Source organism: Purpureocillium takamizusanense, chromosome 5 (assembly GCF_022605165.1).
Source record: "Purpureocillium takamizusanense chromosome 5, complete sequence".
Lineage (NCBI taxonomy): Eukaryota > Fungi > Ascomycota > Sordariomycetes > Hypocreales > Ophiocordycipitaceae > Purpureocillium > Purpureocillium takamizusanense.
The window spans coordinates 2,729,778-2,745,273 of NC_063072.1; the positions used below are offsets into that span (position 1 = coordinate 2,729,778).

Here is a 15,496-nt window from a genome sequence, read left to right on the forward strand (position 1 = left end):
GGCCTGCTAAAGTCTTTGATATAAGATGTGATTCTCCTGTGCTCTGCGATCTGGCTGCTGCTGCCACTGGTGTTTCCTAGTCTAGGAACTGAGCGCCCCAGAAAAGGACTCGAACAAAGTCAAAGGAAGGACGGAGCGGGGGGCAGCAGCACTAGGTATTTATACCAGAGCCCTTGCCGCCTTTTCGGTGACCATCAGTATACAAACCAGTGCTGGTGGCGCGCGAAAAGGCGTGGAGTCACGCGCAGCTATATAACCACCACCGCTCTCACTCGCTGCCCCCGCTCCCTCCCCTCTCTTTCCTCCGTATCGACTCGACAGCCCAAGCGTAAACCCAACTTCGACAAGGCGGTCAGCAGGCAGCCTCACGTTTACCGACATTCTTCAATTGTTTCCCGTCGCACAGCACCGCACCGCACCGCACCGTCTCACTCAGTAGCAAGGGCCGGTCTGCCCGGCTGCCCATCATCGCACGGCATGGCCTTCCCCCCGTGCGACGACGACGACGACGACGACGACTAGTACTACTTCTGATGATACTACTACTGCTACTACGACTACTACTACTACGACTACTACTACTACGACTACTACTACTACGACTACTACTACTTTCGTTACTACCTACTACTACTACTGTACTAACAGCTCCGGGCCCGGGCCCCCCTTCCCCGGGTAGTAGCAGCACCAGCACCGGCACCAGCCACGGAGACCGACCGACCGACAGACGACGTTATGACCCCGGCGGCTACCCGCAGCGATGTCGTGCCTCCCCTATTCACCACCCGTATCACCCTCCCCCTTCCCCTTGTTCTTAGAGAAGGGGGGCGGGGGGTAGGACGGGCTAGCAGTAGGCTGGTGTGAGCTTGGCACACGCACCTGACTGTTTCGTTGTCGTTGTCGTTTTCGTTGTCGGTGACGTTGACGTTGCTGTCTCTTGGATGATGATGATGATGATGATGATGATGGCTGAGTGAGTGAGTGGTCTGGTCTATGACTAACACCCTCTGTAGGGTCTTTCTTTGTGCATCGCGAGGAGGACAGGTAGTAAGTAGGTGGAGGAGCGTGTGAGACAGAGAAGGGAAAGGAAGAGGAGGACTTGGGACAGAGGATGACAGTCAAGAGGCTCATGGTTTGCCATCGTCACTGTCTCGTCACCACCGATAGAGCCGGAGCACTCCTGGACACACTCGGAATGGAACAAGTCACAATGTCGCCACTCGGCCAGAACCAGTCCCCACGTGGAATGCCATGGCGAAGGAATCAGTCGAGGAGGCATCATCTCAACCACCCAAGGGTATTTTTTAGTCTAAATACTCCCCAAGATGAGGCGTCTGTCGCCGCGCATAGACCCCCAAATGTGATGATGACGAATCCCTACCCTACCCCATCATCCGTCCCTAAGACTCCGTGGTATCATTTCCCATGCAGAAAAGCTAGAAAAAGCGTAATTTTGGCTGACCACCCCGGTGTAAGATGTAGCTTTGAAAGGATCGCGCCAGCCCGGCGCCTCTCCGCCCCTGCTCCTCCTATTGCGCCGGAAAACAAGATATAAGGTAAAGTGATAATGAGAGAAAGCAAGCGGCCCAGATGAGGAAAAGCATGGGGCTGCTTGGACCAGCTATGTTGCGGCCCTCCCCTCCCTGCCCGGTGTCTGTCATTAGTCGTACATACAGCGTGTGTGTGAGAACATTCATGTCGTGGCAGTGCGACTCTCTTTCCCGTCCACCAAAGGGTGGTGGCGCGTAGACAAAACGATGTGTGCGACGGGAAAGGTCCTTGGCATTCACGATGCTAGGCTCTGGGCCACAACGGCCTGCAGACCCTCGAGTAGGGCGGCCTCGGCGGCATTGTCGTCGGCCTGTGTCTCCTCCTGAGACTTGGGTGGTGCTGCCTCGAGCGGTTGCGTTGGCAGAGCGAGAGGAGCTGGTGCCTGGGCGGTAGGCGCCTGCTGGGGCGGAGGCGCAGACACGGGAGCCGAGTTGTGGTTCGCCTGTGGTTGTGGTTGTGATTGTGGTTGCGTTTGCTGTTGAGGCAGGTGTCCGTGAACTGTCGACGCCGCTGCGGGAGGATGCTGCTGAGGCTGCGGCGTCGCGGGAGCACTAGGCGGACGGGCCGCTGCAGGCGGCGCAGCATGTGACGGTGGAGGCTGGCTCTGCGGCCGCTGCGGTTGAGCCAGACCGTTCTGGAGAGAAGCCTGGCTCTGCTGGTTCTGCTGCTGGTTCTGCTGGCCTTGCTGACCCAGCGCTGTAACGGGGAGGGCCGGTCGACCTTGCGCCGGCTGGCTCGGAGTCAGTGGTTGCACCGGTCTGGCCTGGTTTGTCTGGGCCGCAGCCGCCTGACCGTGTCCCTGGGCGCCTTGCGCAGGAACGGGCGCCGGGCGGGCAGGGGTCTGGGCCTGCCCCTGTGCTGCTTGCGGCTGTGGTTTCGTCTGAGGCTGCATCTGGCTTTGGGGATGCTGAGTCTGTGCCTGGCCCTGAGGTTGGGTCTGACCCTGGGAATGTTGCGCGGTGGCCTGGCCCTGTAGCTGCGCCTGTGCCGTCGCCTGAACCGGAGCCGGAGCCCGGGCTTGAAGCTGAGCGGCAGCCGGTGTGTGCCCCTGGGTAGGCGTCGGGGCTTGAGCAGACAGTGGGCGTTGCGGTTGCGAGGGAGGCGCCGCAGGCTGGGGCGTTGCTGGCGACCGGGCGGCAGGGCTCTGCTGTTGCTGTTGCAGTACCTGCGTGTTTTGAGCTTGCGGCTGGCTCTGGCCTTGTTGAGGCGGTTGCTGTTGAGGCGGTTGCTGTTGTTGCTGTTGTTGCTGTTGCTGCTGTTGCCCCTGCTGCCCCTGAGGCTTCTGTTGTTGGGTCTGCGGCCGGGCCTGTTGCTGGGCTTGCTGCAGATGCTGGTACTGCAGCTGATGCGGCTGGTTGCCGTACGGCTGCGGCCTGTGTGCCTGAGGGGGGATCTGAGCCTGTGGCCGCGGAGGAGCCTGCGGCATCGACTGTAGCACCTGCTGTGTTGTCGCCTGCACGCCCGGTTTGGTACCCTGCGTCGTGGTCGATGTCGTCGTCGTCGTCGTCTGCGCCGATGCTGGCGTCGACGACGATGATGCGGCGACGCCCCCATGCGGACGGCTCGCTGCCTGTGCGGACGCGTGCCACGGACTGCTTGGCTGCTGCGGACTCGGCCGCTGCGCAGACGACGTAGCGGCCGCCGCGGCTTGCGCCGGTGTCACGACGCTGCCACTTTTGCCCGTGGCTGGGCTTCCTGTGGCTCGTCCCTGGGGTGGGTGTTGCAGCCCGCCGGCCAGCGTCAGGATCCCTTGCAGCTTGGCCTGGTCCTCTTCCGAGGTCATACGCGCCCGCTCCTCCGCCTCCTTCCTGGCGGCCTGAGTAGGAGCCCTCGTCTTGAGTTCGCCAGTGACGGCCTGCAGGTAGTATGGCATCTCCGAGTTCGTCTTGAGGAAGAACAGCTTGAGGTTCCGCGCCTTGTCCTTGAGCTGGACCTGCGTCCGCTCCTTCAGAATGTCCGAGATGGTGCCGTTGTGCCCGAAAAGGGTCAGAATCTGACTCCAGTGAGGTCCCTTGACCATGTCAAGTCCAGCCATGAGCGCCTTCTCCTCGTCCTGGCTCCATGGCCGCCTCGTCGAGTGGGAGCCCTCTCTCCTCGTGTGCGATGACGTCTTGGACAAGGCCGCCTGTCGGGCTTTATCGTACAAGGTCGCACTGGAGCATGTCTGATTCGGGGGGAGGTTTTCGCCAGGGGCCGGGGCCGGGGCCTGTGGCTCGGGCGGAGGCTGTGAGTATGAAGTGTAGTAAGGGTGCTGCGCCTGATGTTGCTGCAGCTGCTGAAGGTACGGGAGCTGGGCCGCCAACGATTCCGTGCTTTGGGGAACGGTCGGCTGGTACGGGACAGGCGAGAGGCCGTGCAGCGTTGTCCTGACATAGTTGGACGTGCTCTCGGCAACCAGCGCCTCCAGTTCCTTGTAGTCTGTTGTGAGATCGATCTTCCCGTTTGTTTGCCCAGTCGTGGCCTTGGTTACGCCGTTGGTGTGAACGCCCTGCTCGCCTCCCTCTGCTGTCGACGCCTCGTTTGTCTCCTCCGTAAGACCGGCCAGCGCGTCCTGTACCAGCCCAGAGGCCGTCTTTTCGAAGAATGACGACAGGTCATCCAGGTCGACGTCTACTTCGCCCTCGGCATGATGGGTGTCGGTGTTGGCGTGGCCGACGCTCGTGTCACTTGCGACGTCTGCTGCGGTAGAAGCGTCGCGTATGTCCATGGATATGCCGAACTTGGGTCCCAGGTGCGATGTCGCCGCGAGGCGCTCTCTGACGTACTTGACGTACAATCGCAGCAGGTCTTCCAAGGGGTGCTTTTCCCGAAGGGCGGCTATGGATTACATCAGTCAGCTTTTATGGCCTGAAGCGTTTTCAAGGCAGGGAAACAAACTGGGCTCGGGTTGCTCCTTTGCCTCCCCCTGCAGGGTCTCTTTGCGGGACTGAACGGACGAGACAAAGTGCTGGTCCGCGGACGTAAGCTCATTGCCGCCATGCTGACCGCGCAGCCGGTCCTCGAGCCCCGACATTAATATCTCGCCTAAAATCTCCTCCGAGGGCTTTTCCGGCTCCTTGACGGCAAGGGACTCGACGGCTCTCTGCGTCATGATGCCCAGATACAGTTCCTCCATACCGGCTGGCAGGTCGGAGACTTGGCAGTCAAACATTGACAGGAAGGACTCGTCGGCCTCGTCGAGCGAGTTCTGGCTGCCGTCGACCAGCCATGAGCCGAGCTGTGCCAGGTTCGCCAGCTCCAGGAGGGTGCGCGAGTCGGTGTCATGGATTTCCAGCTCGAGCGCTGATAGGACGTGTTTTGAGGTGTATAGGGATCGGGTCTGTTCTAGTGACTGCCTGAGCTGACGGTACGAGCGCCCGTGGTCCGAGTCGCCGTTGCGTATCAGTTTGATAGTGTCTTCGAGCGGTGGCTGCGCTACGATGAGAAGTAGAGAGATGGCCTAGAATCATGCAACAAGCATTTGGTCAGCGGGCTGCGCTCGCTTGCCTTTTGTCGCGCCACCAGAAGAGGCAGCAGACGCACCAAGTTTCCCAGCGCATGCATGTTCATCTCGCGAATGTACCGCTGAGGCTCGAGCGCAAACGTGGCCGGGGTCTTGGTCGGCTCCGGGGTCGGCGCGCTGTCCACTTCCATGGGCTCAGCGGTCGAGTGCGCGGGCAAGGCGTCGGGGCCGGCGCTGAACTGGTCGACCAGGTCGCCGACGTTGGATAGGGCATTCTGGACAAGGAGGGCGAGGCCGTCTTCGAGCGAGTCCTCCTCGACTTGGCCCTCCTCCGTCTTTGCGCGCTTCGCCTCTGGACTGTCCGTCGCGCCGCTTGCGACATCGTGGAAGGGCCGCTTGGACGCGAGCTCGGGCGACAGGCTGAAGTCGAGGCCCTCGAGGCCAGTCGTCGGGTCATGCTCTTGTTTGATGTCTAGATCAATCATCAGGGTCAGCAAGGGACATGTCAGCGTCGCTGCGCGCACCGGGACAGCGTCTGTCGCAAGGACGGACAGCAGAGAGCGGTGCCATCTATGGATGCAGGCGTACCTGGCGCGGAGGCGGCTGCGCCGGCGGTGGTCTGCGCCGGCTCGGCCATGATGCCCATTGACACGGTTACCGCGTGGGGGGGGACATGCGCATGAGTGTCTTCCGGGTGGTCGGAGACGGGCGGAGAGGAAAAGAGGCGGTTCTGCTGCTACAGCTGCTGCTATCTTGGCGTGTCTCTCTCTCTCTCTTCTATCTCTGGTGCAGAGCGGCGGGCGGGCGGGCGGGCGGTCGGAGAAAATTTGCTGAGTCAGTCGATCTGGGTGCCCTTATATCGTGCCCCAAAATTCTGCCGCCCAGAGATACACAATCCTCACAGCCGGCGCCCGGAGGCGGAAAATAATTGGGCGGCGCCCGTCAAAAATTCTCAGAGCGTATGATTGATGGGGCGGCCAAGAGCTGGCGGGCGGGCGTTGGCGATGTGCAACAACAACAAGTGTCGTTGCTTTTTGTGTACGGCATGTGCGTCTCGTCTGGTGCGGCCTGTGAATTGCTGGCTCGTCGCGTTGTGCCGACTTCTATCAAGGCTCCAGGGGAGACTTTTTTTTTTCTTGGCCTGCTACCTCTGCCGTCGCTGTCGCGAGATTTTGCTGGGCGACCGACAGTCAGTCCACTCCACTGCGCTGCAATGAACTGCACCCAGCCAAGCGCCAGTGGACGCGACCTGGAAGGCACGCATTGACTGCAGCCACACACGCTGGGTTGGCTGGCGGCTGCGGCCTCGGCTTCTGGTCGCGGGCGACTTAGCCTTAGTCAGCGAATGTGGCTTCGGTTGGTGTGGCGTCGTCCATGGACTCAGCTGCCGTCACAGTCACAGCGTTTGAACGAAACATCAGGCAGGAGTCGCAGGACGCTGGTTGGTGGTTTCCGTGCCTGGCGCTCCGGATCCGGAAAGTCTCAGCCTCTGTCCCATTGCCAGCGCAAGTCGGCAGATGTAAGTGTAGCTGCGCTGGAGGTAATACGTTAACGTTACTACCTGTGTAAATTGTAGCCAACTCTTGTCCTACCTCTCTGCTCAAGCAGAAGGACCAACCTTGCCGTTGCAATCCGCAACCACCAGCGGAAAGCCCGCTGCAAGTCAACGCATGTCCTCCATACCTCAGTCCTAGTAGTACCTCGGTCGAAGTCAACAAAGCATCGCCGCTTCATACAGTTGCCGCCCTCACTCACTCATACCATCACCAGTCCTCGTACCCTCTCCTATCCCTATTACTACCCTATTGACCGCATCACGCCCACTCATCTCGCCCTAAAAAACCATCGTCACGGAAACACAGTCCCTCGGCCATGATCGTCGACAGGTCGCGATGCCCGGCCCACACGCGCACGCCCTGGGAGAAGCCGTCTCACCGCTGCGACTATCGCCTTCGCTATCTCCTCATGGGCCTCCTCGTCGTGCTCTTCGCGGGCGTCATGATCCTTGGCATCGTCTACACCTTCATTCGTGGCGGGCTTGGCGCCGGTCAGGCTTCGAGCTGTCGGCGAACAAACTCGCTGGAACGCGTCGCCGTGCCCCGTGTCTCTCCGAATCTGCCGCAACACGCATCTCTTTTCCTTGTTTCCCCAACATCAACCAAGTCCCGTGAATCTCCTCGCGATGGCAATGCACAGCTATCAAGGTGCGTCCTCGAGACCGTTGTCGCTCAGGTACCGGCATTCACACGCCTCGACCTTAGGACCTTGGAAAGATATCCTTGGTAAAAGTGCTACTTGTTAGGGTGGCGTCTACGTAATTATAGTCCTTCTAAGTCTAAGCAAGTCATGCTTACGCTTTATACAATACCCGTCTTATACATGTAATAAACATATCGACATGCTTGCATCGCACAGCAGCAGCCATCATCCCGTGATACGTTGGCCGATACCTGAGTGTACGTCGGAATATGTACCAAGAAGTCCAAAAAGTGAGCACGGCGCTGACACTAAGTGAATCGGAGAGGAGCCCTCCCTCGATAACTGGCTAAAGTAGAATCGCCAGAGACAAGACAAGTGCGGCAAAAGAAGCACCAAGCAGTGCCGGCGGTCTGTCAGTCGAGTTCTCCTTGTCGTTGTTGCCCTTGTCGGCCCCGCCCGTCTCCTTGGGGCCGCTTGTGCTCGAGCCCGACTTGTCTCCCGTCTTGCCGCCGCCGCCGCCGCCGCCGCCCGTCGCCGTGGCGCTGGGATCCGCCGTGGCGCTCGGGGACGACTCGAATGCACCCGTCTTGGTCTCGCCCAGGGTAGGCAGCTTGACATTACCATTAACTTGCCACCAGCCGGCCGAAGTGGACATGGGACAGGCGCGTGTCGAGATGCTCTTGGTGTCGTAGTCGGCCTTGCTGACACCTGTCGGGTGGAGGCTCGCCCACTTGGTCTTGAGATTGTTGAAGTCAGGGTTCCTGGGCGTCGGGGTGCCCTTGCGAATGAAGCCGCCGACGGCGTCGTTACCCCTCCTGTTCTTCTTGGCCGGAGGCCCGTACTCGATGAGCCCGTAGTTATTCTCCTCTTGGATCCACTCGTACACCATGGAGCCACTCCAGTCATTAACCATGAGCTTCCCAAAGACGGCATCCTGGTCTTGGAACCTGCGTGGCCCCGGGACGTTGCAGCCCGTCTCCGAGAAGAAGATGGGTACGGGGAAGTTCTTGCCATACTCCTGGAGCTTGTCATAGGTAGACTGCTCATAGGTGCTGGGGTCGCACCACGAGTACGAGTTGAGAGCAAAGAAGTCGACAATCTCGGATGAGTTGCCTCCGCACGTCAGGTAGTTTTGGAGCATGGGGCGCAGCTCCTGAATGTCGGCGGCCGAGTAGCCGACGGGGATTTTACGGTAGCCCTTGCGGTCGCGATAGGCCTTCATGTCCCGGGCGGCAGCCTTGAGAAAAGGGGCGACGGGCGAGTCCTGTTTCTTGGCAATGTTTTCGTTGCCGACGAACAGGCCCAAGAGATTATCGTACTTTTGGAACGTATCCATGACCTCGGCGTACTTTTCGAATTGACTAGAGTTCCAGTAAAGCTTCGTCTGCATCGTGTCGGGTCAGTTCGTCTTGTTGTCTGTAGGGGGCACGTCCCGGAGCGAGGGGCAGCCATACCGGTTCAATGTACGTGTTAAAAGTATCCATGTCGAGCATGACATAGACGCCAGCGTCGTCGAACGCCTTCATGCAGCCATCGTGATTCTTGCCTGCGTCGACATGGTAGACGCGGATGGCGTTGGCGCCCAGGTCCTTCATCAACTTGGCATCCAGGTTGCACTGGTTTGTGTCGATTAGGGGGTCATCGGGAACAAGCTGATACGCCACGCCTGTCGAGGTCAGCAGCGGGCACGGGAAAGTACGATAGGACAGTAGAGGGCGTCAGGTCGTGTCATACACACCTTTGATAAAGAACTGCGATCCGTCCTTGTTGAAGAACTTGTTGCCGTACGCCTCGACGGGGTCCAGGGCTGCGGCCGAGGCCACCAGGCTGGAGACAATGGCCAGGGTGCTTCGCAACATGGCGGCTGTCTCACTGACGTGTCTCGGAAGTGCTAGAAGCGAAGCAATTGGGGGGGGGTTCGAACTGAGCCGATTCTCGGCAGGGCGCAAGCCAAGAGAGTCCCTCCACCAGATGCCCGTTCCAAAGATGGCTTTTTCTTGAGCAAGCAAGTGGGGGAAGAGAAGAGCGCAAGATTCGGGAGCGGGAATCACAGCAAAGGGCGAGTCAGACGCCACAAAAACCGGGCGCTCGCGCAACTAGGCGACAGTTCGTCTCGATGGGGACGAATGGCACACACACGGGACGCGAGAAGGGAAAGAAAATGGAGAAATGAGCGTAAAGAAGGTCGACGGGTCTTGAGCACGACGAGGGGCAGACGAGGCGCACGACAACGTCACCCAAGCTTGGTGCAAGAGCAAGGAACGGCGGCGGCACCTCTTGATTTTGGTCGGAACCTGAAGGAAGAGGCAAGCGCGCGCGAGCGCATGGACGGGCGGACAATCTCGGTTCTTGGCTGCCGCCGGAAGGGACGATATACGTCAACGAGGGACAATGCGAGCAATCAATCAGTTAGAGCCGGGCGGGTTCTCTTGCCTGTCCCAAGAAACAGGGTCATGCGCCAGGTGGCAGAGGGTGCACCGGCCGGGGGGACGAGGGTGGAAGAGCCCAGGACATCATCACCCACCTCTACTCGGTCCCGTCATCCCATGTTCGATACTCTGTACGGGTGGGAGAGCGCAAGAGCGGGCAGGCAGGCAGCGTCAACAGGGGCGCACACACCCAGCCAGTCACCTCTGTCGGTCCATGCCTCGTAACGGAACTTGGGAACCAAGCGGGACGGGCGCTAGTTAGGGGAAGTGCGAGACAGACGGGACGCGCCAGGGCCAGCAACGGGCAAGCCCATCGCGATCGGGCAACTGCAAGTGAGAGCAACTTGCGTGCCTGGCTGGCGTGAGTGGTGGATTTGGGCCTACTGTAAGTGTGGGCGGGGATCGCTGGGGGTGGATGAGAATTGAAGACTCCTGGGATGTCAGTTACGTAGTGGGTGGGTGGGTGAGGTGTGCTTTGGTGAGGTGATGGAGGGAGGGAAGGTGAAGGATGTCATTGATTTGATCCGGCTTGGCGCCCCGCGGCAAGGCAGCCCAGCCCAGATGGGAAACCACCAGCATCGAACCTGCGGAGGGAAGCGAAGCTTGCTTTTCGACGACGCACGGCCGTGGCGCGGTGGCGGCGAGACAGCGGACAAACTCCCTGGCACCTACCCAATCCTCCTCCTCCTCTGCAGCCCTGGACGAACGAGAGACGAACGACCAGGCAGGGGGAGGGGGATGGCGATCCGCCGTTGGTTCTGTTGCATCCATCGTGGGGAACCCTTGGAATCCAGAGGAGACGACGACGACGACGACGACGACGACGACGACGGCCCAACAAACAGACAGAGACGGAGACGAGCATTTGATCATCAGCGCATTTTGGACAAGTTTGTTGTTTGACAGATGGGCACACAGCAGGGGGGGAGATCAATCTCGAAGCCCCTGTCGAGTCGACTGCCCACCCATCCGCCCGTTGCAGGGCCTCCCCCCCAGTGGCTGACATGCCCGCCTCTTACTGGGCTATCTCTGGCTGTCATCAGCATCAGTGGGGGCGGAAGCACAGTCCAGCCTGCATGCGCTCTCATCTTCACAAGGTAATTTATTCAAAAGATTCGAGCTACACTTAGGTAGGGACCCTTCTGCGCGAACAGGCCTAGGGCTGACGGGCCGAGACCTGGAGTGTCTGGCCGTATAATACCTTGGACGCCCGGCTGTTGATAGCCTGTGAGTAACTTATTCCGTGGATACGAGGTCAAGAATTAATTTGGCCCCAGGCCCTCGGCGGACAGCCGGATTTGTTTCCAGAAAGCAGCCCCCCGGTCTAGCGGGGAGCCTGGAGGACCGAAACTCGTGGAGGGCATCCATCCATCCCCTGGGCGTTGCCGAGACGAGCTACGTACTAGCCGTGGCACAGGTAGAGAGAGAATGAACCGAAACGAGGGACCCCGTGTTCCCAAACGGCCCGAGACGCGGCAACGAACGAATCAAGGAGGCGGGGACTCTTGTGTTTTAATCTTCCTTCTCCCCCCGTGTCTGTGTGTGCGTGTGTCTTTCATTGCTGAATTGCTCACCTCGTAATTCATTGACCGTAATGATGACACAAGCGAGCAATCGCGTCGTCGTGTCTTTCTTTCTGCCTACGTATTGAGGTGTGCGCGGCCTGCTCCTGCCGACGTGCAATGCGCGCCTGCCGTGCAAGGCTGAGATAGACTGGTGTTATACGAAGTATAGTACATACGTACTTTGTGTGGTAGCACAAGGTATAGCACAAGGTATAAACGAGGAAGGGTTAGGGAGGAGAGGCGGCTTGCAGACGGGATACGCCACCACTTTGCACTTTGAAGCATGTCTCTGTCCGAAGTGGTGTCCCGCCTCTGCTGGCGGGCTGTGACGCACGGCAACGGCGCCAGCCAGCAGGTGGGATGAGGTGCGCATATATCTAGGTACGCAGATAGGACCGTTTCTGCCCATCTTCATGGTTGATGTCGTCTGCTCCACGTATAGATGCATAGTAGTCATCAGCTCAAGTATACGGACCGCAGCGCCATGCATCTAGCTGAGTACCTAGGTAGTTATTATGCCCTCCATATACCATCCATCCAGCCAACCCATCGTATTGCCCGCCTTCATGTCATGACATAGTATACACACACCTCCCAAAACCCTGCGCCCGCCCGCCCGCCCGCCCGCCCACGGACCATGACCGCGACATCAACAACGACAGACGCCCGCGCCGTCTTGTCCTCACCCGAGCTACCTTAGGTAGCCTTGCCATCCCCGTCCGCGGCAGCACCAGCAGCAACGGCGGCGGCGCCCTTCCTGCCGACAAAGGTCCTCATCCCGCGGTCGACGCCCGCCAGCCTGCGCGCCAGCACCTGTACGCCCGCGGGCAGCACGGCGTACCAGTCGACCCAGCGTGCGTACAGGGGCATGGCCGCCCAGCCGCCCGTCCCCGCGTCCACGGCGGCGATGATGTCGCGGGCCACGTCGACGGGCTCCACGACGGGGGCGAGGAACGCGCTCGGCGTCTGCACCCCGTAGAAGAGCGGCGTGCTCACCTGGCCCGGCGTCACCAGCACGGTCCGGATCTCCGGGTGCGTCTCCCGCAGCTCCGCCGCCAGCGACCGGTGCAGCGCCGTCAGGCCCGCCTTGGCCGCCGCGTAGTCGGTCAGCCGCGCCGCGCCTAGGTGCCCGATGACCGACGACACGTTGACCACGGTCCCGCCCCGGCCCGACCGGATCAGCGCGGGGAGGAAGGCCTTGAGGCAGTAAAAGGGCCCCAGCAGGTTCGTCCCCAGGCTGGTGTCGATGTCGTCGAGCGTCAGGTTGAGGAACGACTTGCCCACCACGATGGCTGCGTTGTTGATGAGCACCGTCGGCGTTCCGAGCTGCCGTTCATTCTCTTGTCAGCACCTCCTCGTATGTCTTTTCTTTTTGCGCTTCCGCCTGTATACCACGATGGGAGACAAGGCAAGGGAGCAGAGGAGAGAAAGGACCACAGGTGTAACTCACCTCCTGTTCAATCTGGGCCGCGACCCGGGCGACCTGCGCCTTGTCGCTCACGTCGCACTTGTAGTACGTGACGCCCCTGGCCTCGCCATTCTCCATCTCGTTGACGTCGAGCACCGCGACGGTCGCGCCGCGCATCCCGTAGACCTCGGCGACCAGCATGCCCAGCCCGCTGGCGCCGCCCGTCACCACGATGACCTCCTCGCCGAGGTCCACCTCGCGCGGCGGGCCGTACGCGACGCGGCGGTCGACGGCCGCGGCCGCCCAGCCCAGCGTGACGAGCGTCGCCCACGCGAAGGCGGCCAGCATGGGCGGCGCCTCCCACTTGACGGTGCGCGCGCGCAGGCACAGCGGGATGATCCAGCACACGAACGGGTGCAGCAGCGTCACGTACAGCACCTTGAGGAGCAGGTCGACCGACAGCGGCGCGAACCACGAGTCGCGCTGCGGCGGGCGGGGGTAGTAGGTGCTCGTCGGCCGCGCCATGATGGTGGTGGTGGTGGTGGTGGCGGTGGAGGAGGAGGAGGTGGTGGTGAGTTCAAAAGTCTTTGATGGCGAGCGACGCGAGCTGCCTGCCGCTGATGACTGCCCGCTGATGGCTGGCTGGCGGTGATGGATGGAGCTGTTGGCCAGCTTCGTGTCTCGTCCGTGAGCGTCAAGTACAGTGGTGCGAAGCGAGGACGTGCCAAAGGGAGCAGAGAGGAGAGGAGAGAAGAGAAGACAGTCTGCGCGCCCGTCCTCGTTGGATAGATAGCTGGTGAGGAAATGGCATGGAGCTGCGGCGGCGACTGTCTGGTTTGGTCGAAACCCGCCTGGTGCCGCATGTGAAGAGAACCCCTGGTTTGACACCCCTGTCAGGCACCAAAGGCACACGGTGAGTGGGCCCCGCCAGTCGGTTTGAGCCGCAGGCCAGCCGCACCTCCAGGCAGGTCACCTCATACATAGAGAAACGCCACGGGCGCTTCCTTCCGGTGATCGACATACACCGCCGGCACTTCAACAGAAAACGACGGCCAAAACAGCATCATTCCGAGTGAGTGTACATGCGTCGTGGCAGCTATTGAAATGGTTTCCTTGTTGTTGTTGTTGTTGTTGTTGTTGTTGTTGTTGTACAGTATACGCTTCCACCACATTGTAGACACCACATTGTCTGACTGGGCTTGCATTGGATGATAGATGGCTGCTTCATTAAATCCCATCCAGGCCTTGATCTCGCCTGAGCACCAATAGAGCAGTCGAAATACAAGTACGAGACAGGGCCGAGTATCGCCAACGTATATGTAGCAAGTTGGGTATTTCTACATCGTCCCACATCTACACTCTGCGGATAGTCCGGTATATACCACATTCCGCGCATCGTACACACCCATACCAAACTCCCAGCCTTCAGGTGGTGGGGGCTCCTGCTCCAGCTCCCGCTTCATGTTAGCGCTGCTGCCGCTTCTTCTCCTACTCGTTCTTCTCTCGAGATTCCCTCTGCTGCCGCCCCCGCCGCCGCTACTGCTGCCCCCCACGGCCTCGCCGCTCCTCCCTATACCGCCTGTCCTCCTCCGCCTCCCGCTGCCTCTCCCTCTCGATCGCCTTGGCCCTGCGCTCGTGATACGCCGGATCCCGCACGACGCCCTCGCGGCGCCACTTGCGCGGCGGCTTGACCCCGAGCGCGGCCTTGTGCTCCCACACCTGCAAGCCGCGCCGGAACCAGCGCTGCTGCCGCTCCTCCTCCTCCTCCGCCGACGGCTGCCACTTGCTCTTGAGGATGCGACGGATCGCCTCGGCCGACACCTCGAACTTGTCCGCCAGCGCCTGCGTCGTGTACACGTCCGGGAACTGCGCGTTGAGCGCCCGGATCCCCGCCAGCGCGTCCGGCGACAGTCGCTTGCGCGGTCTCCACCCCTCGGGGAACTTTTCCCGGAGCGCCGCCTTTTGCGTCTGCCACGTCTCCCGCTGCGGCTTGCTGACGCCAGCAGTAGAGGATGAGTCGCCGTTGCCGCTGCCCTCGTCGTTTTCGTCTTTCTTGTTGCGGCCTGAGGGGGAGAAGGGGTGGGATGAGGAGGAGGAGGAGTCGGGTTGGGGCTTCCGCCCGCGCTTCGCCTTGGTCGGGGGCTTGGCTCCATCGGCCGGTCTCGCAGCAGATCCGTCAACATCGGCTTTCGCATCGCCGTCGCGTTTCCTCAGTCTCAGCTGAGGCTCTGTCGGCGTTGATGATGCCTCCTGCTGCGACGACGGTGGCTCAGCGCTCAGCCTCTCCGTCGCCCGCGTCGTATTCGGCGGCTCGTGTGTCTTCGCCGCAGCCGCCCCGGCGACATCCTGCCTCGGTCCCCGCGAGGCGTGGAATCCACGATGTTGTCCCTGCGGCGGCGCAGTGGCAGCGTGAAGCGTACGGCTCTGCAGGGCCGGACGGGGTCGAGCCACAGTCGCAATGCAGGCGGCGCGCGTGACACTCGGGAGCAGCGGCGATGATGATGATGGGGGTGCCTCGAGCCGGTGGACCTGCGCCAGGCCTTGGACAAAGGCCCTCCAGGGCGCGGCCCGGCACGCGCAGCTCATGGCCGGCGGGTGGATGCACGCGCGTCGTGTGTCGTCAAATCGGTGACGTGATGATTTGCGGGCGGGCAAAACCAAGTTGCGAGCGAGGGTGGCAGCAGGAGGAAGAGGCAGAGAAAAAAATGCCTAAAGCCTGTGGTGGGCATGACGCCTCGAGGCGCAGAGCGAAAGGAAATTCAGGCCGACAGGGGTCCTCTCTCCTCCAGTGGGTGGGGCCCGGGAGGGAACCCGCCCCGGCGGAGAAACCTCTCCCGCGCGCGCTCACGCGGGTTCCTCGTTTGCTGATGGATGAGCCGCATCCACGCCAGCATCTCGTGCC

At 60.9% G+C, this 15,496-nt stretch overlaps 6 protein-coding genes across 6 annotated transcripts; 1 reads left to right on the plus strand and 5 right to left on the minus strand.

Annotated features, from left to right (window-relative positions):
* Positions 1-774: 774 nt before the first annotated feature.
* On the minus strand, positions 775-1,131 carry JDV02_006398 (uncharacterized protein; the record flags this gene model as incomplete). The annotated part of the gene is made up of 1 exon (XM_047987790.1): positions 775-1,131. One exon carries the CDS (start codon positions 1,129-1,131, stop codon positions 775-777), a length of 357 nt encoding a protein of 118 aa, XP_047843779.1.
* Positions 1,132-1,335: 204 nt separating this feature from the next.
* Positions 1,336-5,731, minus strand: TBF1 (TTAGGG repeat binding factor). Its single transcript, XM_047987791.1, has 4 exons — positions 5,582-5,731; positions 5,074-5,465; positions 4,429-4,990; positions 1,336-4,368 (listed from the first exon to the last, which is right to left on the minus strand). Exons 1-4 carry the CDS (start codon positions 5,637-5,639, stop codon positions 1,787-1,789), a joined length of 3,594 nt encoding a protein of 1,197 aa, XP_047843780.1. The 5' UTR covers positions 5,640-5,731; the 3' UTR covers positions 1,336-1,786.
* A 1,083-nt stretch (positions 5,732-6,814) lies between these two features.
* Positions 6,815-7,388, plus strand: JDV02_006400 (uncharacterized protein). The gene is made up of 2 exons (XM_047987792.1): positions 6,815-7,197; positions 7,255-7,388. Exons 1-2 carry the CDS (start codon positions 6,866-6,868, stop codon positions 7,277-7,279), a joined length of 357 nt encoding a protein of 118 aa, XP_047843781.1. The 5' UTR covers positions 6,815-6,865; the 3' UTR covers positions 7,280-7,388.
* JDV02_006401 (uncharacterized protein) lies at positions 7,198-9,952 on the minus strand. The gene is made up of 3 exons (XM_047987793.1): positions 8,931-9,952; positions 8,647-8,858; positions 7,198-8,576 (listed from the first exon to the last, which is right to left on the minus strand). The coding sequence occupies exons 1-3, from the start codon at positions 9,049-9,051 to the stop codon at positions 7,539-7,541; spliced, it is 1,371 nt and encodes a 456-aa protein (XP_047843782.1). The 5' UTR covers positions 9,052-9,952; the 3' UTR covers positions 7,198-7,538.
* Positions 9,953-11,866: 1,914 nt separating this feature from the next.
* Positions 11,867-13,417, minus strand: JDV02_006402 (uncharacterized protein). Its single transcript, XM_047987794.1, has 2 exons — positions 12,637-13,417; positions 11,867-12,512 (listed from the first exon to the last, which is right to left on the minus strand). Exons 1-2 carry the CDS (start codon positions 13,117-13,119, stop codon positions 11,883-11,885), a joined length of 1,113 nt encoding a protein of 370 aa, XP_047843783.1. The 5' UTR covers positions 13,120-13,417; the 3' UTR covers positions 11,867-11,882.
* Positions 13,418-14,130: 713 nt separating this feature from the next.
* On the minus strand, positions 14,131-15,180 carry RRG9 (Required for respiratory growth protein 9 mitochondrial; the record flags this gene model as incomplete). Its single annotated transcript, XM_047987795.1, has 1 exon — positions 14,131-15,180. One exon carries the CDS (start codon positions 15,178-15,180, stop codon positions 14,131-14,133), a length of 1,050 nt encoding a protein of 349 aa, XP_047843784.1.
* Positions 15,181-15,496: the final 316 nt, after the last annotated feature.